Here is a 27,617-nt window from a genome sequence, read left to right on the forward strand (position 1 = left end):
GGTTAAGGCACACTTGGGCAGGGGGGTATGGGGGGGAGGGGGGAGAAAAGGAGTTTTGAACTGGATATGAAGTTTTTGTTCATGAAAGTTACATACCAACAAGATGCATCACCTGTAGGCAGAGTTAGGTGTAGATTTCAGTAGAAGGGCCAGCCCCCTTCTGCTTTGGGGCAACAGCAAAGGGCACAGTTTTGCCCGGGTTAGGCTGGCACCAACCCCATGACAGTAACCGTATTGGACTTGTGATAAAGGGGGATTTGGCCTCAAGGTGTTGGTCTAGAACCGTGTCTGTTTCTGCTGCTGGAGATGCCAGCCTGTTCACTGCTACTGTAACTGAACCTCAGGCTGTTCGAGCTCCAGTTTCCATAATGGAGAAGTATCACGGCTGGCTAGAGATAGCGATTGTCAGTGTTTTTTTAGAACAGCTCCCACCCCCACTGAGAGCTCAGTATTAAAGCTGAACTCCTGAGTGACCATATGGGAGCCAAGCTTTTCTTGCACCTATCTGTTACCCCCTCCCCCCAGGTGAGACATTAAGACCATGTTCACACATCTCATTGTAGCAGCTAAGCAGTTTTTAAACCCATGTGAGGGTCCACTGTGTTTCACAGTCCATTGCTGCCACTTAGTAAGACTGGCACCAGCAGTGTTTAAATACTCCCCATGCAATTTTCACAGAGGCCAAACTTGGTGGGATAAGCTATTCCGTACCAACTACTGCTAGCCAGTTAACACTCCCTCACCACCAGTAATTTGACAAGCTGCAAGGGAAGGAATGATGCACCATACTGAAGTAGAAAAATCTTTTTGGGTGTTGGCACACTTTCTTCCTACCACCATGTACTCAAGCCTCTGGAGTAGCCTCTGTTTTAGGGACTAGACTGCCTGAAGTGCAAACAGGGAACATTTAGATACCAAGATTGGAATTCAGATTCTTTGAAGGACTGTGTACACCTCATGCCAACTCATCCAATTTGTAGACTGATCAGTCATTTTCAGTGGGGGGCAGGGCCTGAAATATTAAAGCTACCCTACCCTTGTGTAGGAAGCAAACAAGAAATCGGTTGAATTTAATACACTGTATTTATTTGTAACAGATTCTAAAGAATCTAGTGAGTCTATGTCAAGCCCATTGCATGACAAGTGATACAGATGCAGGAAAAAAATGCACATTTGAAACAAAATAAAAAAGTGCTAGATTATAGGAATCTTCAGATTTTCTACAAGTGGTAGCATATCACACTGCAAGGAATCAACCACTCCCATTCACAAGAGTGCCATACCCCCAGACACGCCACAATTCAAAAGTGCAACCTTAGTTTAAGTTTCCCCCCCCACCAATCAAGCCTTCAGTTGTAGGGAAACTTTACATTCTGTTAGAGAAAGAGGGAGGTCTGTCACTGCCCTGGAAAGATCATAGTTTAGTTCATTTACCTTCACACTTTGTGGTAAAGAGTACAAGCGAAGCCTCCCTGCCCAAAATAAAATAAGTGCAGCATGCTACAGGATCAACTGTGTTAATAGTAAGTTTAAACAAAGAGTTCAAAGCCAGATCTCCCCATAAAGTGAGTGAGGATTGCATATCTAGAGAGCCTAGTTAGTTTTCAAAAAACAGCCTTTAAACCAGTTTTTCAGCACCAGCAAAACAGAATTTGAAACCCCTCCATGTCAGGCATTGCAACAGGAAGCAGGCTCTGGGCACCAAGGAGTTAGTTATATGTAGCAGAGTTAACCCCATAAGTTGTATCATGATTACTCATGTAAATAAACATGTATGATCTGAGAGCATGAGGTCACTGTTATACCTACAAACTATGACAGGTAGTGGCAGGGCTCTGTTCTTACTGGATAAAGATGAAAGTAAAGTTGGAGCAGATTTGTTTAAGCTTGTTAGTATATTCAGAGAAATGCATTCACAAGCTCCAACGCTCCCTCCCCTGCACACACACCCCCACGCAAGAAGGTAAAATTCTGGTTATACATATTCCAAGTATCTAATCTTTATTAGATTGTTCAGTCTGCCCAGCTGTGGTACAGTTTTATAACAACCAGAAAACAAGTTAGTAAAAATACTCAAGTATATTAGCCTTTGAAGAAGCACCATGAAGTGACTAGTGTTGTGTACTCCCAGAGCTGCGCACTTATCTTTTTGAGCAGAAGATGCCTGTCTCAGTTGTACCAGCTTCACAAACCCATGCATAGTTAAGTCTCAACGTGATGTTGCAAAAGAACGGGTAAGCAATCCAGACAACTCAGGGCAGGACTGTTTGTACTCTAGACACACCACAACTTCAAAGGCAGAACATTTGCATAAGACACACCAAAATGCTCTCAGGCATAAAGGTTTGTTTTGATTTTTTTTTTTTAAAAAGGGCATACCTTTTCCTAAAGCCAAACTTAAGGGTTTTTTTTTTTGGTTTTATACACAAAAGAAGTCATCTTTCATTTCTAATGAGATTACGAATGTAAAATACTATCTGTTGCTCAGATGTGGAATTGTGTAGCTGAAAAACAGGCTGCTTTTGACAAAAGGACCAAGGGCACAGAAAGGCAGATTTCCTCTCTAGCCAAGGCAGGCTAGTATTAAGAGAATCTGCTAGAGCTCTAAGACTGAATCAAATACTGGAGCGACAGGGTTTGAAGCATTTGACCTAAAACTGGCTCCAGCCTACATAAAAATCAACTGCTATGGTTAATGGTTTGACTAGCCAATAGTTGGTTTGTGCTTCAGGACAAGCCTGGTCTTTCCCAGATAGCCCAGCTGGCCACTGGTTGTTTGTGCATTAAAACCACACTGCATGCCAAAAAGTAGCAGCATTTCAAATTCCCTAGAAGGAATACAGCTTTGTACTAGTATAACCTAGGGCAGACTCCCAAACACAGCCCTTGCGTTGCTGTTTATGTACACAAAAGTTAGCTGAGAATTTTGGCACTGCAGATTTTGGCGCTTTTTAGTGAATACTTGGATAGGTCTCTGCTTCTCATTTCCATAAAGCTCTGCCCAGCATTCTCTGCAACGCAATTCTTCCCCAGCGTCCCATGTTACATTTAGACACATACATTCAATGCCAACCCCCACCTCTGTGTGACTCAGCTTTGACTATTATGAGATACTATTAGCTGGACCTTCACAAGCAGCAAGCCATGCCAAAAGCCTTAGTAACATGTAACCTGCAATCCAACATCTGTTTGTTATGTTACTAGAAATGATCAAATGAACCCCTCTCATCCAAAACAAAACACATTTTCATCTTGAGACATCCCCACACAAGCACTTAGGGACCTTAGCCCCTGACCAAAAAAAAATAAAGCTTTACAGTACAGTCATGTTTATATTGTTACAGGCACTTAACAGGATTCTTTGGTCCTTCAAAGGAATCAGCCACTCTGGCTTCTATCTTCAGAAACCACGAGTCTGCACAACCCTTAACACCTCCTGCACGAAAAGGAAATTCAGACTGATTTGCATTTCAGGGCAGTGCAGCTCTACCTTTAATCTAATCCTACAATCCCCCTAACTCCCCCATTGCCTACATAATTCATAAGTCTTCCTGTAAACATCTTTGATCATCTACAGTTTCCATAACACTGCACATCCAATCTCCACAGCATACAGCAGACACAACTAGTTCCAAACAAACTTGGGAACAAGAAACTCTTGAGAAAGAGTCCAGTATATTGCCCTTTGTCACAGTTCTTCCAGAAGGCTGCCAAGGCCAGGGAGCACCCTGGAATACAGATCCTGGAGAGTGTTGTCCATACTCAGTTACAAGGAAGCCATGTTGGGTAGGAGTGACTGCAAGGCCGAAGGGGTTGTACATGGGTGACGTAGTAGTTGAAGTTTATTTCGCTGACGTACGGTGCTGGCTGATAGTAGCAGGTCACATTGGTTACGGTTGGGATGATGTTCTGCTCAGCCAGCACCCTCACAGCCAGCATAGCAATGAGGTTCAGAGTTTGCCTCCTTTCGTGTCCCATCAGGCACACTGTACTCTCATTCACCACCCGGTGCAGGGTCATTAGGCAGTCATACCTTTTGCTCTCCATCCCAACAAAGTGACTCTGAAGGTAACACTCAAGCTTCCGCTGCTGTTCTCCAATGTCAGAAAAATCTATGAAAAACCTGGAGCACATGTATCTCTGTAGCGCCTTCATATCTACTTCCGACTTGGGCTTAAAACCCCTCACCAGGAGATTGCAGTACTTGAGAAGCCCACCACCTCTGATTTCTTCTGGGTTTCTGGTGGCGATGATTCGGCTCCTGAGATGGTCCATTGCTTCCCCAAAGTCCCCATACATGCTTTCCCCAGTGACTGTGGGGTGGAAGTTCTCAGACATGGGGTTCTCTGAACACTCTCTGAATAGTAACAGAGAATCCAATATGATCTGGAAGGAGTCCACGCTGAACTCAAATTGCCGTCTGAGAGAGTCCACAAATTTGAGTTCCACATTTTTCCCACTGTTATTAGACAGTGATATAAGGCTCCAGCGGTCTGTTTCATTACACACTTTCACTAGTTTCTGCACATATGCCTCCTTCAGAGTCATGGGGGTGATCTTGTCTTTGTTTACTCCTTCTGGGAGGAAGTCCAGGAGACAGTCCATGACCACATCTTTAACTAGCTGGAAAGAATCCTCACTCTTCAGATCCACACAAAAAATTAGGTCCAAGTCTTTGTACCCTAGGCCACTATCTTGATGTAGGACATGGCTAGCTGCTGAGCCATTCAACCTGACATTATGGACGGCAATTCCCTTCTTTTCCAGACGGCTGCGGACCACCTGAGATAGAGAGAGAGAGTGCATGTCATTGTCTATATAGTACTAAGGTAGTGTTCTTAGAATGGGATGTTAGAACTGAAATTGGGCCTGCATGTTGAAGTAGTTCATGCCAGTATAACAGAAAGGAGATGGGTTATCATTCCTATTACAGATAGGGAAGCTTGGAGGTACTCTAGAGAGAAAGGCTAAAGACCTATACACTTCAAAAGGCTCCATGTTTGCAGCAGTCACCGGATTTAAAAGGCTCCTCAACTGCTTGTTCTTACATTGGCATGCTCCTGGCAGAAAGTGAATATCTGTTCTCCTGCTTCTGTTCTACAGCTGTTAACTGCTCCCACCCAATTATCTCCAGGCAGCAACTGTCTGAGCAGGTTTCCTGAAGTCTCTTGATTCTTATCAAATAAGAGTCTTAGGTAACAGTTTTGGCTCATTAACCTGGAACTGCAACTGATCCAGGGAGAAGTGCCCAAATGAAGAAACAGTGAAGTCTCAATTTGTTTGATTGGAGTAGCTGTATTTGTACACGTTTTAGAAGTTCTCCTAACCCTGCCAAGGCTCAAAGGCAAACTAAGACGCTAGAGTTGCTGAAATGCACACTCATGGCAAGTGTAAGTTCATGTCTTAACTAGTAAGTGTATCCTAATTATTTCCAGTGTGTCAGTATTTTGCATTTGACACCTTGCTAGGTTTAAGAGGCAGCTTTTAATCTAACAGGTGTTGTTACCTTGAGCAATTTTAATCCTGCCTCCTCAATATTGACACACCCACATATACAACACCTTTGAAGCTTTGTTCATTTAATATGAAGCTGAATCACCTTCCTGATGACTTAAACACGCATTAGGCTGGAATAACCCCAAGATCATAAAATATGAACTACCTATTCCAGACATCAGCTAGCAATTGAGGATGGTAACTTCCTCTTAGCAAAACATTTGAGCTCTATATTACACACAATTAGGACCTCAAACTGGGTACTTTGGCACAGATTCATTCATCTTCCTTTAATATCAGGATATTCAGACAAAAAGTTGAAAATTAAGACTGTGAAACCAACATCAAGAAAGCCTAAGAGTACTACCAAAAAAAGCTAGTCCTCCACTTAATTTACCTAATGTACCCCTGAAATTACTGAAGTGTTTGGGCCCCAAGAGGGACTCTTCCAGAACAAATAGTTCAGCCACAACTTTGAAAGTAACCGGAACCAGTTCCAGTCAAGTAAAGTTTTCTTAGTTAAGTGGAAGCTAACTGCAGAGTTTCAACTAATCCTAATGCTGCCCTTCAGTTAAAGTACCTAGTTCTGATGGCGACTTCCTTTTCCAGCTGGACAGGGTATCCCACCAACAAATACGTGTCAGGCCCATGAATGAGACTTTAAGAATTCCATTTTGGATCAAGCTTAACAGGAAGTTAGAGAGCCACCAATACTCACTGGAAGGTTCATGGTATCAGAATGACACTACTTTAGATCAGCTAGCTTTGTGAAGGCTAGTATTGCCTAGCTGTACGTCTGCAACGGCACTTCCTCAAGCAAGTAGTGGATATTCCAGTGAAAGTTGTGAATGTTGGAAAACATGAAATTTTACAACTTTACACACTTGTGATTTTACAAGATGTGGTTCTTATGCTGGCATTTCCTAGTTACTCTCTGGCAGGAGCTACTGGAGCTAAGTTGGATGTTCGCCTGGACTCGCTGTCAAATTGTAAGATTCACATATCAAGCCACAGGGAACAAGTAAACCATCTACTATTAGAGATGTCAAATCCCCACCATGCACCCTTACCGACACATCAAGTAGCTTAATTTTAGGGCCAATTAAATAGTTAGTAGTAAGCTCACACCAGATTTCCAGACCATGCATAACTTGGTCACTCATTTTCACACACTGTGCGGACATTTCCATCTCCCATTCAATGGGCAAAGAATGCTTTCTATTTAGCAATTGTTTATAATCAAGTCAAATAAGTTCAGCGTACAAAGTAAGAAACTTCATACCAATTATGGTCAATCACAGTGAATGTACGTTAGACCAGAGTTACAAAATTCTATCTTTTCCCCCACGTGCATATTATTTTGAATATGATGTAGGGGCTACAGTTTTATACTAGTCAGTCTAGTATTAGGTATGGGTCAAGAAGATTGATGCAGAGTCAGGACTAGGGTTTGGATTAAATTAACATGAGAGTCTCAAAGTTTTTCCTGCATACAAGTAATAGGAACTCAAACCCCTGTTGGGTTTAGATTCATCCCAAGACCTAGAAGATGTTTTGGATCCAGGATTCAACATCCCTGCTCTCTGAAATCCAAGGGGGTTTATGGCTGCAGTTCTCTGAATAGTGCGAATGCTCATGGCCAGAAGAGTTTAAAAACACGAACAGCCCATGAAGGTAGTACACACTGGCTATGTGTCCAGCTGCCTAATACAATCCTGCTCCAACTGAAGTCAATGAAGAATTCTAATTTATAAGAATAGCAACAGGATTAGGCACAAATCAAACACAAGAACAGACAGACTGGGTCAGACTAAAGGTCCATCTAGCTCAGTATCCTGTCTTCTGACAACATCCAATGCCAGGTGCCCCAGAGGGAATGAACAGAACAGGGAATCACCAAGTGATCCATCCTGTAACCCATTCCCAGCTTCTGGCAATGAGGCTGGGGCACCATCCTTACCTATCCTGGCTAATAGCCATTGAGGGACCTATCCTCCGTGAATTTATCCAGTTCTTTTTTGAACCAAGCCATGTAGGATTCAAGTGTCTGGAGAGTTAGTGTTCTCTCATGGATCACACCGCATTGTTCCAAATGATACCTGCCATGCAGAAGACTGGATACGAGTAGTAGCATCTGTTGTCCCAAATGTAGAGGGACAAGAGCATTTGAAATCTATTACTCACTGCTAGCACTAGGATAAAGCATACAGGGGGATAGATAAGTGTTCCTACGAGGATTGTCCGTTTCATCAGAAGCAGGTCAGTAGTACAGAGTACCTCACTATATATGGTACAGCTGAGCAATTCTGACAATCAGGTGGCAAGCACTAACAAAACCTGCCTGTATTTTGGCCTGGTATTCTCTACATCATTTGAGTAGCTGGTTATATATAACCAAGCGTTACAAAGTGACTGCCTTTTTAGGTTACTTGTTTCAGATTACTCAGACCTAAACTCTGAGACTGCCAACGTGCCTGGTCAGAATTACTGTCCTCAGTATATACAGTAAGTTGCTAGTGGCGAGATTGTAAATATCCTTTAATCTGCTATCACACAGTTAAGACTAAAGGAAGAAAGTTTCACTTTAGTTTAGTTACTGCTCTGGATATTAAGTTTCAGAATTGGTGGAATATTTGATAGATATCTAGCTTCTGTCAAGGTCAGCTTTCCACTGCTCTAGACAAATCAAGCTTTGTACTCTAATAGCTTCCTATCATTTGCATCATTAAATCTTTTGTGTCATATATATGCACTTCAACAAAATTTGGGAGGTCCAATCGAGTTAGCATAACCATAAGGGCTCTATATTAGCTGAAGTCACATTGCTTTGTATTAAAAAGAGGCATTTTCAAATGCCATTTGCTCTATTTCCAAACTTAAGCCAAGTACTCCAAGAGGTAGAGATCTTGAAATCCTAGATTAGTTTCTTGTGAAAGCCAGTTTGGTTTGTGAATAGGTTTTTTAATTAGAAACCAACATGCTTGATTTTACATTCGATGAGTCATTACTAAGGAATGAAGAAGCCTCCCTTCCGTGAATATGCAGAGGCTGAACTGTACTGCTTTAAGCAGTGGAAAAAATTCAGAAACTAGTTGAGGTGCCCATCAGTGCATTTTTTGCCGTACCTGCTGCATCTATCCTATCAAAATTTCTCATAGCCTTACAGAACCTAGCCTGGGCTGATGGAATCTGAATTTAGTTATTACAAACATCTGTTTTTAATATATGCAGTAAAGTAGTCCATGTTGCCCTCTACCGATGTGGCAGTTCTAAATGAACTTTACTATTTGCCATTTACATGATTAAGATATTAGGTTAATGCAGGATGTCTGGGATCCAAGACGGAGTTTTTAGTTTAACAGGAAAATGTCAACAAGATGACAAGGGACAAGCCAAGACGCAGAAGATGTTAACAGATACAGGGAATCTAATACAAAGGCAATACTGAATGACTTTGCCTGTGATGACCCCTCGGTTTCCTGTACATCATGTGCTTCAGTCTGGGTGAGGTAGCAGCAAGAACCAGAGGCCTTGCATAGTAAGAGATGGATGTAGAGTGAAAAATCTACCATCTAAGCTTCGGCTAGTAGAAATATTTGCTTCAGCTGGAGAATTCCTAAGCCTGGGTGGCAAGATGCCAAGGGTGAGAGACTGGATCTCACTGTCTCAGCAGTTTTATTTTCTGCTAGCAGATTTCAAGCCCCATATAAGCAGACAGAGAGAGCAAGCACAGGACCAGCCTGAGTGCAGCCTCATCAGGGCAGAGTCCAAAACTTTTGCACAAACTGCGTATGAAAAATCAGAGGTCAACTGTGGCCTCTGAAGTTTCTTGTGACCTCTTTTTCCTATGCAGGGAGCCTACCAGCTGGTTTGGAAAAACTGGATGAGTTTCAGGTAGCTCTATAGCATGCTCGACTATGGAGGAACTGCCCTTGCCCAAACATGCAGTCTGTCTCTCATCAAGCAGGGGGATTTAAACAAGTTGTTCTGGAGAGGGAAACACCCTTTGGCAGAAAATACTGGGTCTCTGCATATCACAGCTCCCTCCTATCCCCGTGGCAGTTTCTCAAACAGAAGCGGGTCAGAACAGCTCCCATTGGAAGCGCTGCCTTTGCCAAGTCACAATCCTCATGTAGGGGGGACCCTTTGAACCCAGCCTTGGTAGCTGATCTGCTGGCTTCCAACAGCCCAGCGTGAAGGACTGCAGCAGATCCGCTTTGGCCCATGAGCACCGCTGGGCAGGAGCCACCGCACGCTTCTACAGAATAGGGGTGACCTTTAACAGGAAGGCGGGTTGCAGGAGAGCCCACAAGGCCCCCTCCTTTGCCAGCACCACGCACAAGGGACCCTCCCCACCATTATGTCACACTGGGGAGCCAGTGGTCCCTTCCTGCCATACCATGGAGAGTGGGGAGCCAGGCACCTCCCCACCCCCTCCTCCATACATAGTGGGGAGCCAGGGGGGCACCAGGCAGGCACCAGGCACTCCTCCTCCCAGTGTTGTGCACAGTGGGGACCCAAGCATCCCCCACCTCCATACACAGGGAGGAGCCAGTGGGGGGCACCAGGCACCCCACCCCCCAGTGTTGTGCAGTGGGGAGCCAGGCATCCCCCACCCCCATACATAGTGGGGAGCCAGTGGGGGGCACCAGGCACCCCACCCCCCCAGTGTTGTGCACAGTGGGGACTCAAGCATCCCCCACCCCCATACATAGTGGGGAGCCAGTGGGGGGCACCGGGCACCCCACCCCCCCCGTGTTGTGCACAGTGGGGATCCAGGCGCCCCCCCCCCCACCTCCCCAGGGCATTCATGGTAAGGGAGCCCCCTGCCCCCTTGCCAGGGGCTGGCTCTAGCCAGCATTAGACCCCCTGCCCGCCCCCCCTCACCTGCACGATCCTGCGGGGCCGCACGGACAGGGTGGGGAAGTTGCCCCGGCCGTGGATGGGCACAGCCTCGCCCAGGATCTGGTCCAGCCGCTGCACCTGCTCCCAGCTCAGCACGCTGAACCGGCCGCCAGCCCCGGGCGCCCCCGCTGACAGCATCGCAACCCGCCCCCGGGAAACGCCACCGGAAGCCGAGCCGAAGTCACCCGGAAGCGGACAAGAGAACAACCGGAAGTGAGGGGCTTAAAAAAACACAACAATTCTGAGGGGGAACTTCCGGAGGGGAGGCTGAGGAGAACCCGTGTGAGCCGGCGCCGTGCCCGAAGTCCCCGTGCTGCGCGCCGGCTACGCTGAACACTGCAATCGCCTGGCTCCCCGGAGCCGCTTTATATACCCGACCCGCCGCGCCCCGATTGGCCTGGCCCAGCCACCAATCCCTGCAGCACTCCCAATCCTTCAGGCGCTCTCATTGGACGTAGGGTGGGGTGGGAGGCGGAGCTTCTTTCCAGGTTCGCCAATCGGGGAACGGGGCGGGGGGGAGGCGGGGCCAAGGAGAGGGGTAGGGAAAGCTGTTCTGGCCCGAGGCCAGTCTTGTCCCTGTCGCTGTACGGGAATCCCGCCTGTGATTGGTCAGGGCAAGAAGCCTGGGATTTAAAGGGACACGCACCGCCCGATGGAGCTAGAACTGCCCTGGAGTTAGGGGGATCTAGAGGTGGGAGGGGGTGAGCTGGGGGGAGAGGGACTTGGGAGGAGGGGGCTTTGGGGGAATGGAAATGGTGGGGGGATCTGGGGGTATGAAGTTGGGACTGGAGGTGTATGTAAATCTGGGGACTGGGATGGTGCCCTCATGGCCAGGAGCGGCTCTGGGCACCAGCGCAGCAAGACCGTGCCTGGGGCGGCGAGCCGTGGGGGGGTGGCCTGCCGGTCGCTGTGAGGGCGGCAGGCAGGAGGCTTTCGGCGGCACACCTGCGGGAGGTCCGCCAGTCCCGTGGCTTTGGCGGCAATTCAGAGGCAGGGACACCGATGGCATGGCACCGGCGGACCTCCCACAGACGTGCCACCGAATCCGCGTGACCAGCGGACCGCCCATGGGCACGTCACCAAAAGCTACCTGCCTGCCGTGCTTGGAGTGGCAAAAAACATAGAGCCCATGAGGGACACCAACAGCAGCTGGGACCAACAGAGGCACCAAGGACTTTGCCGGAGTGTATTGGGCCCAGTGATTTATTTGTACAGGTGCTAGGGAGAGTCACTCTTTTCCTCACTCAAATCACCCTGCAAGGTCCTAGTTCTGTGGTGATTTATCTGTGTGAGGGGGGGAAGTCAGTGACACCCTATTCTAAACCATCTGTCCCCTAGGTCTTCTTCTAGACCTTCAGCAGCTTCCCGGCCCAGGAAATATATCTTCTCCTTCCTCCTGAATTGCTGTGGTTTGTACTGTCCTAATAATACCTTGCATTTTATGACATTTGCTGAATATAGTATGATGCACTGTTTACTCCCATCCCTGGCTTCAAGGCTTTTGCATACCTTCCCTCCCTAACTATGAATTTTGTGAAGAAGCCTCAGCCTGAGCCATCTACAGTGCTGGTCATGAGGAGTTAAACACGCCTATGGCGAGAGATTAAAGGAGCTCAATCTATTTCGTTTATCAAGAGAAGGTTAACAGGCGACTTGATTGCAGTCTACAATTACCTGCACAGGGAAAAGATATCTGATACTAGAAGGTTCTTTAATCTAGTAGACAAAGGCATCACACAATCCATTCTCAGGAAGCTGAACTAATTGAAGTTCAAAAGGAAAATAAGGTGCACGTTTTTAAAAGTGAGGTTAATTGACCATTGGACCATTCTACCAAGGGATGTGGGACATTCTCCATTGCTTGGAGTCCTGAAATCGACACTGAGTGTCTTTCTAAAAGACATGCGCTAGTTCACCCCTAAGTTGTTGAGTTAGGTGCAGGAATCACTGGGTGAAATCTCTGGCCTGTGTTACGCAGGAAGTCACATTAGACCATCATGATAATCCCTTCTGGTCTTAAAATTTCTGGATATACAAGAGTGCCGGGGTGGATCTGTGCTGTTCTTAGTGAGTGGTATAGTGATTGTCACGGGCTGGAATCTATGTTGAATTAGTCACTTGGAAGTCAACATGTGTCAGTCTTAGCAGGCTCAGCTACTTGAACTGAAACTCTTCAGGGCAGAGAACACTTGTGGCTCTGTCTGTACAGCACCTAGCACAACGGCCTCAAACTTGGTTGGGAGCTCTAGGCCCTGCTTTAACACAGATAATAATGTTTTTCCCTCTTTTCAGAATTGGCTCATCTCCGAACCTTTTTTTAACGTGTAAATTTTATTTCTGGATTCCAGAGGGTTCACGTTTCAAAATGACCATTTATGCAAACCCAGAGTTGCAAGTGGTGGAATTTATAGTTAAGTAACAAAGGAAGATCTGTCCCAGGAATCTTACAATGGAAACGGGAGTATCCTCAGTGGGAAGCGAAAAAGGGTGGAGGAAGTGGGTATGGAAGAACGAAGGTTACAACAGTGAAAGATCGTGACGTCCTTGGCGTTATTTATGCAGCTTACTACAATGTATTAAGGTTTGAGGGCAGCATCCAGAGCAAGGTCTGGGCTGGGGAAGGAGGGATATGAAGGAGGAGACTGTGCGGCACATAGGACATGGGAGGCTATTCTGGCAGATGCATCAATATGGGAAATGGCTCCTCTGCTCATGGAAGAAGATAGTCATGGATCTGCAGGGCTGGAAGTGATCTCGAGAGATCACCCAGTACATCCCCCCCACACTGAGGCAAGATTAAGTATGCCTTGACATGCCGCTGTGATACTCCAAATGCTAGTTTCTTGGGTGAAGCATCTCTAAAAGAGTCAAAATATTGCTTATCTTCCCATGATGTCTGCACACCTCACAGCACAGATTACACCCAGCCCCAGAGAGGAGAAGGAGACCGAGGAGCCATATGGCACTCGTTAGGGAGAGAGGGAAAGAACCAGCATTGTCCTGTCCTTCATGGGAGACTCAGCTCATCTCTGAGCTGAGATGGAGTGATGGGATTGATTATTCCCTTCCAGCCAAGAGGCTCTCCTAGCACTGGGAACGGAGGGCTGCATATCAAACAGGGATGACAGTTGCTGCCTTTTGCTTATGAGCACAAGTTAATCCTGCCCTTAGTTACATCCATGCAATCCATTTGACTTCAGTGGAGTTGCTGGGGTGAGGATCAGGCCCTGTGACTGCCTCTGTTTCATGGTGTTTTATGAGAAGTCATAACCAACTGAAACAAAATGAAAGTGATGTGAGAATAAGACCTTTGCACGGAGAAGCGCCGCTGTTTATACACTTCCACCCTTTCAGCTCTGCCACCAACCAGGAGTCCTGCCCAAGAAGCAGAGCACCTAACGGTGGCCTCGGTGCTATTAAGCCATATCGTTTTCATTTAAAGCTCTGTCTAGTCTGGCATTGTCCTGCCACAGAAGTTGTTATCTTATGATAAAGTCTGGGCAGGTAGCCAACTCCAGTGTAGCGTTTCAGATTCTGGATTTATTAAACATGGCTTTAGTCACATTCGGAGAGAGAACTGAAGAGGGCTGTGGGGGGGAGAGATGTTGGGCATAGTTAAGGTTGACTCAGGAGGCATTCTAGGAGGATCTAAGAGACAAGTTGCTGTCTGAGAAAGCTACCCTGGGAAAGGTTCAAAAGAGGGAAGGAAGAAGGCGGCACAGTTCTGGAACAAAGCAGTTAAGCACCCACAAGTCCCTGAAAGTGCCTTGGAAAATCTGAGCCTGAAAGAATAATGGGGAAGATTTTTCTAAAGCACGTAAGGGATTTAGGAGCACAAATTGCATTGAAAATAATTGGGACTTGTGCTCTTAATTCTCTTTGGTGCTTTTGAAACTCCTCCTTTAATCATGCTGGTTATTATTATAGCTGGTGATTTCCATGCTGTGATGGCACTGCTAATGCACGCAGCATTTGATTAAACAGAAAGTCAGGCACGTTCACTAACTGGGGGAACATACAATCTAAATGTCCATCTGCCCTGCAGCTTTGGACGTTCCAGGAACCTGCTCGCAATGCAGGTGACACCCAAGGTGATTAAAGCGCTGGTCCACTTTACAGTGCAGATAACTGTGTCTCTGATCTGTGCTAAAGCCTTAGGCCCCCATCTTGCAGTAAGTTCCCTGTGCCTGTCAGGGGCTCCCTCGGACTCTGGCTGTGTGGAACTCGGACTTCTCAAAGGTTTACCATAGATCAAGGACATGGCTAAGTTCCCATCTACACACCAAAATTATTTGTACTCTTTGCATTGAGGTGACACCTGCAAGGCCCCGTCAGGGTCCCTTGTGCACATACATACCAGAAAGACAGTCCTTGCTCCATTTAACTTACAGTCAGACTGTAAGACAAGAGCCAACAGGTGGATACGATGAACAGACAGGGTTCGGGGGGCGGAGAGGAGGGGAAGGAACACTCTCTAACAGGGAAACAGTTATGATCAGTGGAACCAACAGCAGTCGCAGCACCCCCTGCCTAGCCATTGGTGCATGTCTTGTAGGCATCACAACCAAGTGGGGTTTAAGGTGGGATTTGGAGCACACCGAGATGATCTTGCAGATTTTTACGGGGAGCTCCTCCTCCCACACGTAAAAGGTGGAATGGAGAAAGATGAGAAATTAGACCAATGAGCACTCCAAGCGGGCAGTGCTGGGGGAGTGGAGGCAGAGCTGGCAGCTCAGTCATGTATGTGAGATGATAGCTAAGGTGGAGATAGGCCCTAAAAATGAAGACAAGTAGTTTGTGCTGGATGTGATGGGAAAGGCTGGCCTGTGGAGAGAGTCACTTATGGGGCTTCAACTCCCATGGTTCCTACTGAAAGGGCACTGCACTCATGCAGAGCAAAATTTGCCTCCAAGACATGATGAGATGAGACAAGCTAAGATGTCAGACAGCGGCTCAGGTGATGGGGGGTTGGATTATTGATGAGAAGAAAAAAGGTGGTGCAAATTTCTGGAAGAAAGGAAACGTCCGGTTGATTACATAAGAGATGCACATTGCCACCAGCTTCTGAGAAGAGCAAGGCGCTCTGGAAACAGAGGAAAATAACAGCAGCTGATTGAATGAGCAAATTAAACACAGCCTGGAATACACAGCTCCATAGTTCGTGTTTATAAATGAATTATCCAAAAGAGCCAGAGAGAAAAACTCAGGAGGCAGAAACTAGGTCACGGCTAATTTTGTTCTTGCTCAATAACGATTGTACTAGCCACCTATTGAGTACTAGTTGTCCCATTTTAATAAATGAACCTCAAACGTGTTGATTTTTGCCCCACGTAAAGTTAGTGGTGTCTGGTGAGTGTGAATGGAACGGTGAGTGTCAATGGAACTCCTATTTATAGTAAATGCATCCAACTGGTAGTGCTGGTGCTGGGAGCTATGATTGGGTTGCGTGCTGGGCAGCATGCAGTAAAATTATGACATGTCCTGTAATATTGAGAGTGCCCTGACCTGGCTAGTATGTATGTGCTCAGAACAGGTGTTGACGACGTAGCAGTTAAAATGCCGGTGGTTTATGGCACCTTGGTTTATCACGGGTGGATCTGGGCCATCTGTAGTGACAGTGGATAGTTTTAGTGAGGAAAGAGTGGAGGAGACAAAGTTTATTAGTCTTACAGAGTTAAATGCTGCCTGAAAAGCATAAGCAGTGGTCAGCTCTGTGGCCTTTAAACCTGCTCCCACCAGGAAGTGCAGAAAGCAGACACAGTAGCTTCACTATTATTGGTCTTGCTGGAAACAGCCTGGGATGGAGCCAGGAACATGCCCCAGCTGGTCTAAGGTTAGGAAAACAGCCGAGAAAGAAGGAATTCCAAACTGGGTTTTCAATGGATGGGTTCACGGAGAGAAGATCCTACTGGAATGCCTCCTGCTTCTCTCCATAAGGGTGGGATGTTTGACCAAGTAGGCAGGAGGGATGCTGAGGGACCACTGGCATGGCAGGGGATCATCTGGATAGGCACTGGGTGGCTTTTGGGATTCTATGGTGTGGCAATCGGGTGGGTGGGTGAGCTAGGGGTGTTCGGGGAGATTTTGGCAAACCAGTAAAGTGCCTAAACCACTGTCGCTTGTTTCTAACAGCAGTCAAGTTAGCGGGCCATACTGAACCATTCTTACTTGTTGCTAACAGAAGAGCCAAGTCAGCAGGTCGTAAATTGGTCATGCAGTGGCCTCAGTGTAACCAGACAGGAGGGGAGAGGGTTTTGGGTGCCACAAACAAGGCATCTTGACCCCGCGCCCTTCCTGCTATGAGTGTTAAAATTGCTGGTACATGTATTTAAAAAAAACAACACAAGAAGAGTGTTTATATGTTCCCCCGGGAATGTTTGTCAGGGCCCAAAGGCATGGACACTCTAAAAAAATATATCTCTGGTTAATCGGCAATCATAAGGTGTCTGACCTTTCAACCCTGCTTGCTTAGCAAGTTTTCTTTAAGGGATATGTCCTTGTACTACTAATGAATGAAAAAGTTTAAGGTAATTGGACTTCTCAGGAGGGGCTCTTCACGGACGGTCCCTCTGGACGCATCTTCGGGTCCCCACCGGCAGACGGAACCTGGCCAGCTGAAGCCTGTCACGGTGCCACTCGAAAGCCACGCTCAGCTTCGGTAATTATCACGGGTTGGGGGTGTTTCACTAACCTGTTGCAGACGTGTGTAAGTGCTTGAGACTAAGTAAAGCTTAGCTTTAAGTGAAAGCACTCTTGTGTTGTCCTGTTTGTGGCAGCCATCTATCGGTCGGGCGGCCGTGTCTCCCCTGATTTATTTCCTGACACCTCCTTGCACAGAGTAAAGGTTACTGAGAGCTTTGGGTTAAAAGAACCCCGGGTAACAGGGGCCCCTCTGGGGTTTTCCTGGGTGGGGCTTTGTTAGACATGGACTGGCAGAAACTGGCTTGTTCAGAGGATTGGAATGGGATGGAAGAAGCAGTGGTCCCTTGTTAGGGACGTTAAAAGGTTTAGTCAAGACCGTGGCTTTGTCCCATCAAAAAGGCTTCTCCCAAACAAGCAAACACGGACTCCTCGAGGTGTTGGAGGCAGACGGCAGCAAGGAAACTGCCAAATCAGAGACTGGGTGATGGAGTAGAGGATGGAACTAGAGGTAGGAGGAGGAAAGTTTCTGTGGGACAGTGCCAGTGCTGGGAGGAGGGTGGCTCTCAGTCCAGTTCCTAGCGCACAGGTGTCTGTGAAAGTAGAATGAATTATATTGTAAAAATAAGAATGGATTAAAGAAATGTGTATGTACCTTTAAGCAGAAATAAGAAATGTTGAAATACAGGTGCCAGGAAAAGAAACATTAGGCATAAACAAGGGTGCTAATGGCGAAACATTAACAGAAGATCGGTAATAGTTAGTAAGGAAATAAGATATGCATGCCTAGCCCAGGTAAACTTATCAGATTCTGCTTCCTTTGTTATCTTGTTAAGTGCTCGCCCTTTTATTTATATAAATAAGATAGTTTGTGTCTTGCATGGTGCTCACATTATCTAGGTGTTATTAGCAGAGCGCTGTGCTAATAAAACAGAGTGATCTGACAAACTGTGAGTCCTGAGTCTAACTTTGACGTCTATATTGTTAAAATCACCATTACCGATACCTCCAGGGCTGTCACAGCAGAGATCAGAGACTGAACGGGCCGTGAAGACAACTGCATTACCCTCGCAATCTTGGAAGCTATTCCTGCAGATCAGGGACAGGGCCTAGCAGCTGGGCTGCACGTGGGAAGCCTGCACTGCTACTGCCCATGCTTGCACCCCTCTGCCAATGGAAAGAGGATGTGGGTATCTGAGCCATGGTCTGGCACCTTTCACCAGCCTCAAATTCCCTCAATGGGTCTCTTATCAAGGTACATTTGAGAGAAGAGGGGCTGAGGCAACAGTAGAGGCCAGCAGGAGCCATGTAGGGCAGCAGGATCCAAGGAGGTGGACTTGGGGCTAGCAGGCAGGGAAGAGCTGGGAGAAAATAAGATATGACCAAATCCACAAAGAGTTTGGGCGGAAACGAAGGTCTCAGGGGTTCTCCAGCCCTAGCAGGACATCATTAAACACCGTTGCTCCTGCTGCCAGGGCTTATACATTAAAGATAGATGCCACAATATCCGAGAGAACCGGGGCCATATTCTGATCTCATTTATGCCAGTGTCACTTCAGAATAAACCCATGGGATCATGTACAGCTATACTACCATTTGGGGAGACGTCTCTTCACTCTATCCCATGATATGTGGGCCCTCTGGGCCCTCCTATCACTTGACCACACTGTCCAGACCCCAGCTGGTCCTCTCCAAACACATAGTTGGGAGTGATTTCCCGAGATCTGATGATAACGCAGAGGGCACCCTCTGTATACACAGCTGCCTTTGAGGTGGTGGATGTGGATTTAGGAGGTGGAGTGCTCTCTCGCTTCTGTGTCAGAAACCTCCCTTAACAAACTGATCTCTTTAGATAGCTCCTGTTTATTCACAGTGAACGCACATCATGTTTCCAAAGGCATCGTGGCCTTTATGGGGGGTCCCAGACATACTGCAGATGCTAGCACACAGTACAATGATGCAGCTCATAAGGGGGGACAGGCAGCTATGCACACCGCAGACTGTGTCACGCCCCACTTCAGCACAACAGTGGGACCGTCCTGGGGTGAATTTCACCCAGAGGGCAGGGAGAGTCAGTGAAGCCCATTAGACACGGACTTCCCTGCTGAGTTTTGGTGCTTTGACTAAAGGAGCCAGGGACTCCTTAAATCTCACAGACACCCCAAGAACAAAGGGGCTTAAAAATCAGTCACTGGAAGAATTGGCCAACAAGCCCCTGAAAATGAGCATTCGGATTCTTTTTTAATTAAGCTTCGACACGGAGATATTTTTTAAAATCACGGCCCAGAGTGTGGGATCGGTGCTGAGTGCTGCTTCAAAGGATGATAATTATATTGATTACTGTGCCGCAGCAGGAAATCTGGGCCCCATTGTGCTAGGCACAGTACAAACAGATAATATAGACAGCCCCTGCCCCAGAGAGCTCACAAGCTAGGATTGGGACAATCTGTGAATAAGATGACTGAAATGGGGTAGGGATTACAGGTGTGTGAGGACAAGGGGCCAGCAGAGACAGGTGCATCGCAGTCGTCAGTCGTGCCACAAACCTCCAAACCAATAAAGCATCTGAGTTACCATTAGTCACAAACTGGGCCGGGAGATGCACAGCATGATTTGGGGAGGGAGTGTGGTCTAGTGGTTAGGGCAGGGCCTAGCTTCTGTTGCCAGCTCTGTCCCTGACTCATGGGGTAACCTTGAGCTTCGGCTGTGAGATGAAGGATAACAACACGCAAATGCCTCACCGAGGTGTAGTGAGGTCTGGTTAATTAGTGGCTATAAAGCACTTTGGAAGGTGCTAGTATTATTAAGATCTAAAGGTTGTTTTACAGCTAGACAGGAGGAGCCGGAGCCAAAGACCATTGAAGTCAATGGGAGGCATTCCAGTGATTTTGGTAGACTTTGGAGCAGGCCGTGGGGTCAGAATTCCCCCAAATGGTTCCAAAGGTGCTGCTGAGCTGAACCGTGTCCTCCGTTACAGAAACAGCCCAGATTTTCAATCCAGATTTTCACTCGGGCTGGGTCAGGATTTCTGTGATCCACTAGGATCAGGATACCACAGCCTCGGGGTGGGTAAGATCTCGGCTGGGTGGAAGAAATGCAAAGAGACCTTGGAGTTCACCTCCCTATTGTCAAAGCCAGCTATGCAAAAGTCCGAGAGTTCACAGAGGGAAAAACCCACCTGCATGCAGGGGGCCAGTACAAGTCTTATATACACTGCTTACCGCTAAGGACTTCAGTGGTTTTGTGACGAAGTGGGAATGTTCTTGATGTGTTGTTTGAATGCTGAGTGGGGAGTATTGACCTGGGATGGTTGTAGGGGAGTTTTGCGGGGACTGCCTGCATTGGGGAAGGGAGGATACCTGAGGATGTAACCTGAGAACCCAGGAGGGGGGGTGGAGGCCAGGTAACACCTCTGCCCAGGGAAACTGGACAAAGGACACTAAGGCTGGGGGTGGAGCCGGGGGAAGGCGAGAAAGGCTGAAGGGAGTTTCAGTTTGGAGCTGGCTGGGAAATAAACAGGGCTGTGGCCTCCCTGGGGCCCTCAGATGGACCTAACTAAAGGGGGTCCTGTTGTCTGTCTCAACAAGACCTGTCCTGGACTGTGCTCCTGACTTCTAAATAAACCTTCTGTTTTACCGGCTGGCTGAGAGTCGTGCTGAATTGCAGGAAGCCGGGGGTGCAGGGCCTGGTCTCCCCCACACTCCGTGACAGGTTTCTATGCTCTGTGCTAGCCCCTGGCACAGTGGTGAACTTTCCGCTCAGCGAACTCCAGGGTCTTCCTCCCATGACGTGATGCTGACAAGGTCTCGCCGCAGCAGAATGGAGAGATGTGATTTGCAAGGGGAGGACATTAGGCATATGAACTGAAGCTTCCCATAATTTAATGACTAGTACAGCTCAGGATTTGGGACAAAGTGCCCCCCCCAAAAAAAAAATTGTCTGGACTTCTCTTGATTTGCTGCATTAGATTATTCAACCTTTGGGTCTTCATGTTCTGAGGAGGCTTGACAAGTGCTGCGTACCTCTCCGGACAGGCAGCCCATCTGCTTTTGCACGTGCGTTGGTCTCTCATTCTGGTGGCTGGTAAAGATCCATCCAGCCCTTGTATAGTGGCCTACAGATGACACATGAATTCCTTTGGCTGGAGAAGACTCTTGCATTGTTGTGGATGGTGGACCCCTGTTTTGCTGGTGTGAGGTCACTGATAAGCAGCACACCAAGGTTCGGCTGGCCCATGAATTCAGCTCCTCCTAGGCATTTTTTTTTTTCTTTTACAAGGCCTTACTTTATTGAAAGAGGATAAGAAGACATTACCACAGTGCAGGTCCAAGGTGAAAGCGCAGCAGAGGGCATTTCTGACAGTAGCAGAGCACAGCTCCTTGCAAAGCACTGGTGGAATAGGGCAAGGCCCTGAGTACAGACAGAACCGAGACTGTCTTGGTGAATGTGTTTGCAAAATGCTGGTGGGTGTGCTGGACACCTTAACCAGAGGGAGAATCCAAACCCCCCTGGAGCTGGATCATGCTGGGCTGGTCCCTTTGGGATCACGGTAACAAGCAATCTGAAGGTCTTCTTCAGCATCTGACCCTTCCTTCCTACCTCCTTGAAGAAGCCTTGCAAATGCATGTGCCTCAGAGGATAAGGCGAAGTCAGAAGGTTGCAGCTTCCCACAGTATTTGTGTGTTTGTTTGCTGAAGGAGCTGATTTGGGGGCAGAGTTTCTTATAACAGCCACCGATGTGCAAGCAGCTCATCTGGCCCGTGGCAGCATTCCCACCTCTGTGAGCGCTATGGATTCATACTAACAATCCCTGCGCCTTCCTCTCCGATTCCTGCAAGTCTCCACAATTCCCTTCTCCTTGCAGATGTTTTTTAAGGAGGCAAGAACAAAAGTGCCCCCAAGGGAAACCCTTTGCTGATTTCTCACCGGGTTCCTTTACTTCTCACTCTGGGGAAATGGTTTCTCCCGTTTGGCCTCTGGGGTCTAATTTCTCAGGGCTGAACTAATTAAAGACTCACAGCACTGTAAGATAGGCCAGTATTTGCCCCCATTGCAGAGGTGGGGAAGCTGAGGTGCAGAGAGGGTCTGTGCCCAAGGGCAATGAGTTCTGATCTGAGATGAGACTCGCCCCCTGCCCCAAGTACTTGACTCCTACTCCTGTGCTCAGACTGCTAAACCTATCTCAATCCACACCAGCTGTGCTGGGTTCAACCCCCATCATGGTCCTGTAGGAATGACCCCTGCCCAAGTAGGACAAACTGAGATACCCTGTCTGCACTTTGGCAGAGCATCAGCAAAGCGGTTTCACATAACAACGGACATGGTCCTGCTTCAGATGGGATTGCCCAAATTGTGCTGAAAATGCTTATTTCAGCACCTTCCACCAGCCCGTGTAAACTGCCAGCAGCTGTGCTTTGCCCCTGGCTGGGACAGTGAGACACCAGCTCACCAGAATGAACCAGCTGCTTTCCCAGAGGAGTAGGATGGGCTGGTGCCTAAGGGCTTCATCTGGCTTCAAGTCTCAGCTATGCCACTGACTCCCTGTGTGAACTTGGGCAAGTCACTTGATCACTCTAGGCCTCATTTCACCATCTGTAAAACGAGGCTAACAACGCACTTCCTGTGTCTGTCGTGACTGTGAGCTCTTACAGGCCGGGACTGTGTGTCACTATAGATACAGCTCCCAGCACGACAGCGGCCTTCATCTTGACAGGGGCCTCTAAATACTCCTGTTACACAGGTGCTGCCAGGGGCTCTTCCCCTCTGATCGTGGGTGAATTCCCACTGTGGGACATTATAGTTTCTGCTTAGCTTGATATAGATGTAATTATCCCCTCAAATACTTTGGCAGTCCTTGGAGATTGGAGCTAAATGATTCCTGTGGGTAGCTGGGTGACACTCATCTCCAGCAGTGGGCTAAGATTTTGGAAGAGAGAATGTTTCAGAGCCTAATGTACAACACCAGCTATGCCGAACTAGAGACGGGACACTGCAGAACTTACCATGGCTAGCTCCGGTGTGACACAAGCACAAATAGACCAGGTTGGTTTATGGTTAGCGCACACAACTTGTTCTGGGCTAGAGCAGTGTGTTTAGTCTGGCAGGTAGGGGCGAGACAACTTCTGAGTTCCTGAATATTACAAGCTCTGGCACCAACGTTCTCTGTGATCTTAGGCAAGGCACTTAAACCTCTCTGTTCCTCAGTTTACCTCTCTGCATAATGGAAATTATAATAATGATGCTTACAGGGCTGCTGGGAGTGCCTGTAATGGGCTTTGAGAGCCTCAGATGAAAGGCGCTACCAACACACAAGGTGTTATTACAGTGACGCAGGGTCACAGAATAATACCAAATGCCTCCGTTGACTGTTTAGGAATCGGCCACCCACAGGTGATGTTGGGGTCCATGTATCGATGTCCATCTTGGGGATTGGCTTGTGGGCACCTGCAGGACGCTTCTGGTGGGAACGGGGATCCCCAGTTGCCCTCTGTCTTCCAGAGCCCCCTGCTGTTAAGAGAGAGCGATGCAGGCTGCTGTGAGAAGAGGCAGCTGTGTCAGGCTGTCTGTTGATCAGCGCTCACGCAAACAACGAATGAGGGATTCCTGGGGCTCTCGCTATAGCCCTGTCTTGGCCAGGGAATCACCCCAACCTCCAGGGCTCATCCACTCGACAGGAGAGAAATTATGCTGTGCTGCTGAGATACATGGGATTAGCTGGGAGCTCCTGGCCTTACCCCTCACCTGCCCTGCCCCTGCCCTCCTAGCATGCTGCAGCGGAAGGGGCCCTTGGAAGCACAGCTGTGCACCCCCTACACCCAGGTGTCCTGCATCCCCATTCCTCTGGTGCAGTGAAGGCGCTGCAATTCTGCGGTGCGCAGGGCCTGCTGCAGAGGGCAGTGGATGGCCAGTGGGCAGCCTCCATACACCCTTCCCGTAACAAACACACCAGGCTGGCACCTGCTGGGTGTCATCACTGACTATCCGTTTCATGGTCCTTCCCTCTGCACTAGGCTGCACCATCGCCTTGTTCCCAGGGCCATGGGGGTGGGGGGAACCACTGGCAGAGTGTCAGCTCTGCACAGACAAACAGCAGGGAGACACACTGATCACACCGCTCCTCGGCATGTCGGAGCAGCTTCAGCTGCCGCTCGCATTCCCGGCTGAGGCTCTGAGCCTGCCCTCCCTCCTCCCAAGGGAAGCAGACAGTAGGTACTGCCTGTTCCGAGAACATGGGCGAGGGAGCCACCAGTGCTGGAGGCCAGGCTGCCTGAACGTGGCTGCCAAGGGGCAGGGAGCTGGTGGCTCCCAGGCCACGTTCGATCCCCTGGCAGCCGAGCCCATAGACTGATGTAAACAAGCAGGTGAAGTGTCCCCTGCCCTGATGTGCGGGTACCAGCTCCGGCCATAAAGTTAGTCACACCCAGTGCTCCCTGGTGTCCTCCCGGGTGTACCGCATTCCCTGCAACAGGCAGTTCATTTCCTGCCACAGAAAACCCCGAGGCAGAGAGCTCTGGGGGAGCAACTCTCCAGAGGCGCCTCAGAAAGCCCCTCCCTGACTATTCCTTCGGGGCAGCCACACAGCCTGACCCGCCCCCGGGGAAGTGAATGAAGGCGCCTGACTGGGGACAAGAACCAGCCACTTTTACTAGCCCCGAGCATCAGCCACCAGGAAATCCTGCGCCCGCTGATGCCAACCCGGCCCTTCCCCTGCAAGTGCAAAGGAGCTTGGCGGCGCCAGCTCCAGAGGGGCTATTGGTGCGAATAGAGCCCCATGCACACCTACGCGGCTGCACGCTTGGTACGTCGTTCGGGGCTCTGTGTTGCTCTCTGTGTTGCTCTCTCCCCGTCCCCCAGCCATGAAGCTTTGGGCTTTGGCCATGGGGCTTCAGACTCTGGCCCCCCACTGTCTCCCCTGCTCCACCTCCCAACTCGATAGCCTCTGGACCCTTCTGCCTACCTGGCCCCCCATCCAGGGCTTAATTTGTCCCCAGGCTTGCGGGGGCTGAGTAAGTCTGCTGTGAAAAGTGATACTTGTAAATTTGTTAATATGACTTTTCATAACAGACTCACTAGCTAGCAAGGAATAAATTACATTGATTTGGACATGTGCATGCACATATTTATTTGTGTTTCCTAAAGTGAACTAAGTATTTTAGGAAAAAGTGTGAGAGCGGCCACCAGCAAGAGTTGGTGGCTACACTCTGAGGCCACCAAAAAATTTGTCCTGCAAACCCCTGAACTAGAGGGCTCCTAACTCTGTGGGATAGGCCCCAATTCCTATCCTCTAAACCACAAAACCTGGATTTGATGCCAGTTTGGGATTTGGCTCCCTCCCCTAAGCCCCCGAATTAAGGGGTGAGCAGCTCTGGAGGATTTGGGGCCAGGTCCATCCCTGGTCCCACCCGTAGGGTCCTTTCCACGCACACGCTGCCTGCAGCGGCTCTCGCGTTGGCAGTCACTACGTGTACCTGCCAGCGACTTCGGCATCAATTCCAAACAGAGTTGCTGGAGCTATTAATAATTCGTTTGTTTTTCAAGCACTGACCTAAGCTGAATAAATGAGCCCATTAGCTAACGAAGGCAGCAGGCGAGTGGGGTCTGCCAGGTAACTATTTGCCAGGCATATTTAATTAGCTAACGGATACAATCTCTGCGCATTTGTCACAGTGACACTCACCAATTAGGCAGCAAACTTGGAGCTTGTTTGTGCTGGGAACACTTGGCCTTGGCACCACCTACCAGCCTGAGTTCCCCTCTGGAGCTGGCACTGGGCCAACGGGAGATACAGGTCCTCTGCATCCCACAGGACGGTGGTCACATCAGGGCTGGGCTAGCAGGGCCCCTCGGGCTGATCTCCGCAAACCCTGCCGCTCAAAGCCCCTTCCTCTCCTACCGCTCTGGCCTGGTCTCTTCCCTGGCTCCCTCTCCCCTGCCACAGCTTCTCGTTCGCCCCTCTAAACCCTGACGCTGCCTCTCGCTCAGCTGACCCTGCCACCTCCTGCCCTGGCCACTCTGTTCACCGCTTTGTCTCCCTTCTGCTACCCTTCTCCTCCTCACGCCTTCTTCCAGCTCCCCCCCACACCACACACCCCCTCATTGACTGGAAAAGTCTCCCTGGCCTTGGCCTGAATCCTGCTCCCCTCATGCTGGTGAAACTGCCCTTAGCTCCCTCTTCCGTGTTAAGCAAACCCCAGAGAGCCGTGGTGGGTTTGGCAGGGCTGCATCCAGGGTGAATTGTATGGCCTGTAAATCACAGGTGGGCAGGCCGTCGGGGCAGCCCCCCTGCAAACAATCACTGCAGAGAGTGAGACCCAGGTCCATCCCTGCACAAGTGCTACAGCTGGCAAGGTGCGGCAACGTGCACCTTCCCCATGCGGGGGCCGGTTCAGCCCAAGGGCCACCGCAGGGACACAGAATAGCTGACGCGTTGACACCCTCAGCTGCTCTCCCTTCTGCCCCAATACCTCCTGTGCCTGTTCCTACAACGGCTCCTAGGGGCTGGGGGTGCAGCGCTGGGCTCTGAGATCCCCAGAGATGGGCTCTTGTGCCAGGAGTATTCCATGATAGAGTGCGGCTTACAGCCCCTCCGAGCTGGCTATGGCAGCATGAAAGGGCTGCAGCTCATCAGTGACTCTCCCTGGGCATTGATGCAGTGTGGGCAGGTAGACAAGCAGGGCCGTTACTCCAGGCCAAACCCTCCCTCCAGCGCTTTAAAGGGAGCTGAGTGAACCCTGGGCCCAATCCTGCTTTGCACCTCGCGTGGTCATTTGTATGGGTGCACCATGGAGCTCCAAAGCGCCGCCATGCTGACAGGGCAGCACGTCACACTCGCTCTGCTCTGGCGTGAAATGCTGCACGAGGTGCCGGAGGGGCAGGGCCGTCTGGCTGTCACGTGCCCGTGGTTGTTTTTTCAGCCGCCTTGCCTGACAGAAAGGCACCTCTGCAGTCCTGGGCGCTCGGGGCAAGCTTCCCCCACCCTCACCGAGACGCGCTGGGAGGCGGCGGCAGTGACTGGAATGAAAGGTCACCGAGTGATCCGCATCAGCGATTCATCAGCACCTGCCCTGCTTGGCCAGTCCAGAGTTTGTGCTGTTTGTGTCTGTCGGGCACCAAGCACGGCTGCTCAGAGGCTGAGCAGTTGTTGCTCCTTTCTTCAGCCCTGGGTCCTGGGTTGACACTGGCTATATAACGCCTGTTGGCTGGTAGGCAGCAGGATCACTGGGCCCTGAACCTGCAGCTCTGTGTTTTCTTTGCTGGTGTCCTGACTCACTGCTTCCTCATGCTGTACCCAGGCTAACCTCCCGCTGCGGCCACAGGTCGGTCAGCATGGCCTCCACTGCTCTCTGCAAGAAACTTGGGGGTTGGAAGTTCGTACATCACCATGACGAGCTCCCGGTGGCACTGACAGCCCAGTGACCTGCCTTGCGCTGTTAACCAGAGAAAGGTTCCAGCCCCACCTTGGCCCTACAAGCTCTCACAGGTGCACTGAAACCTCAGCGCAGGGACTATTGTGCATGTCCCAGAGCCCGCAGCTCCATGAGCAGACCTGCTCCTCAGCTCACCAGTCCACACCCAGC

At 49.1% G+C, this 27,617-nt stretch overlaps 1 protein-coding gene across 1 annotated transcript; it reads right to left on the reverse strand.

Annotated features, from left to right (window-relative positions):
- Positions 1-1,064: 1,064 nt before the first annotated feature.
- TENT5B (terminal nucleotidyltransferase 5B) lies at positions 1,065-10,723 on the reverse strand. The gene is made up of 2 exons (XM_050932054.1): positions 10,384-10,723; positions 1,065-4,782 (listed from the first exon to the last, which is right to left on the reverse strand). The coding sequence occupies exons 1-2, from the start codon at positions 10,537-10,539 to the stop codon at positions 3,763-3,765; spliced, it is 1,176 nt and encodes a 391-aa protein (XP_050788011.1). The 5' UTR covers positions 10,540-10,723; the 3' UTR covers positions 1,065-3,762.
- Positions 10,724-27,617: the final 16,894 nt, after the last annotated feature.

Source organism: Gopherus flavomarginatus, chromosome 22, assembly GCF_025201925.1.
Source record: "Gopherus flavomarginatus isolate rGopFla2 chromosome 22, rGopFla2.mat.asm, whole genome shotgun sequence".
Classification (NCBI taxonomy): Eukaryota; Metazoa; Chordata; order Testudines; family Testudinidae; genus Gopherus; species Gopherus flavomarginatus.

Bases quoted from the DNA above. Each gene is read 5' to 3' on its own strand.
- TENT5B (XM_050932054.1), bottom strand. From the start codon at position 10,539: ATGCTGTCAGCGGGGGCGCCCGGGGCTGGCGGCCGGTTCAGCGTGCTG. The intron at 4,783-10,383 runs GTGAGGGGGGGC...TCTCTATCTCAG, and splicing joins GGCCCCGCAGGATCGTGCAG to GTGGTCCGCAGCCGTCTGGA.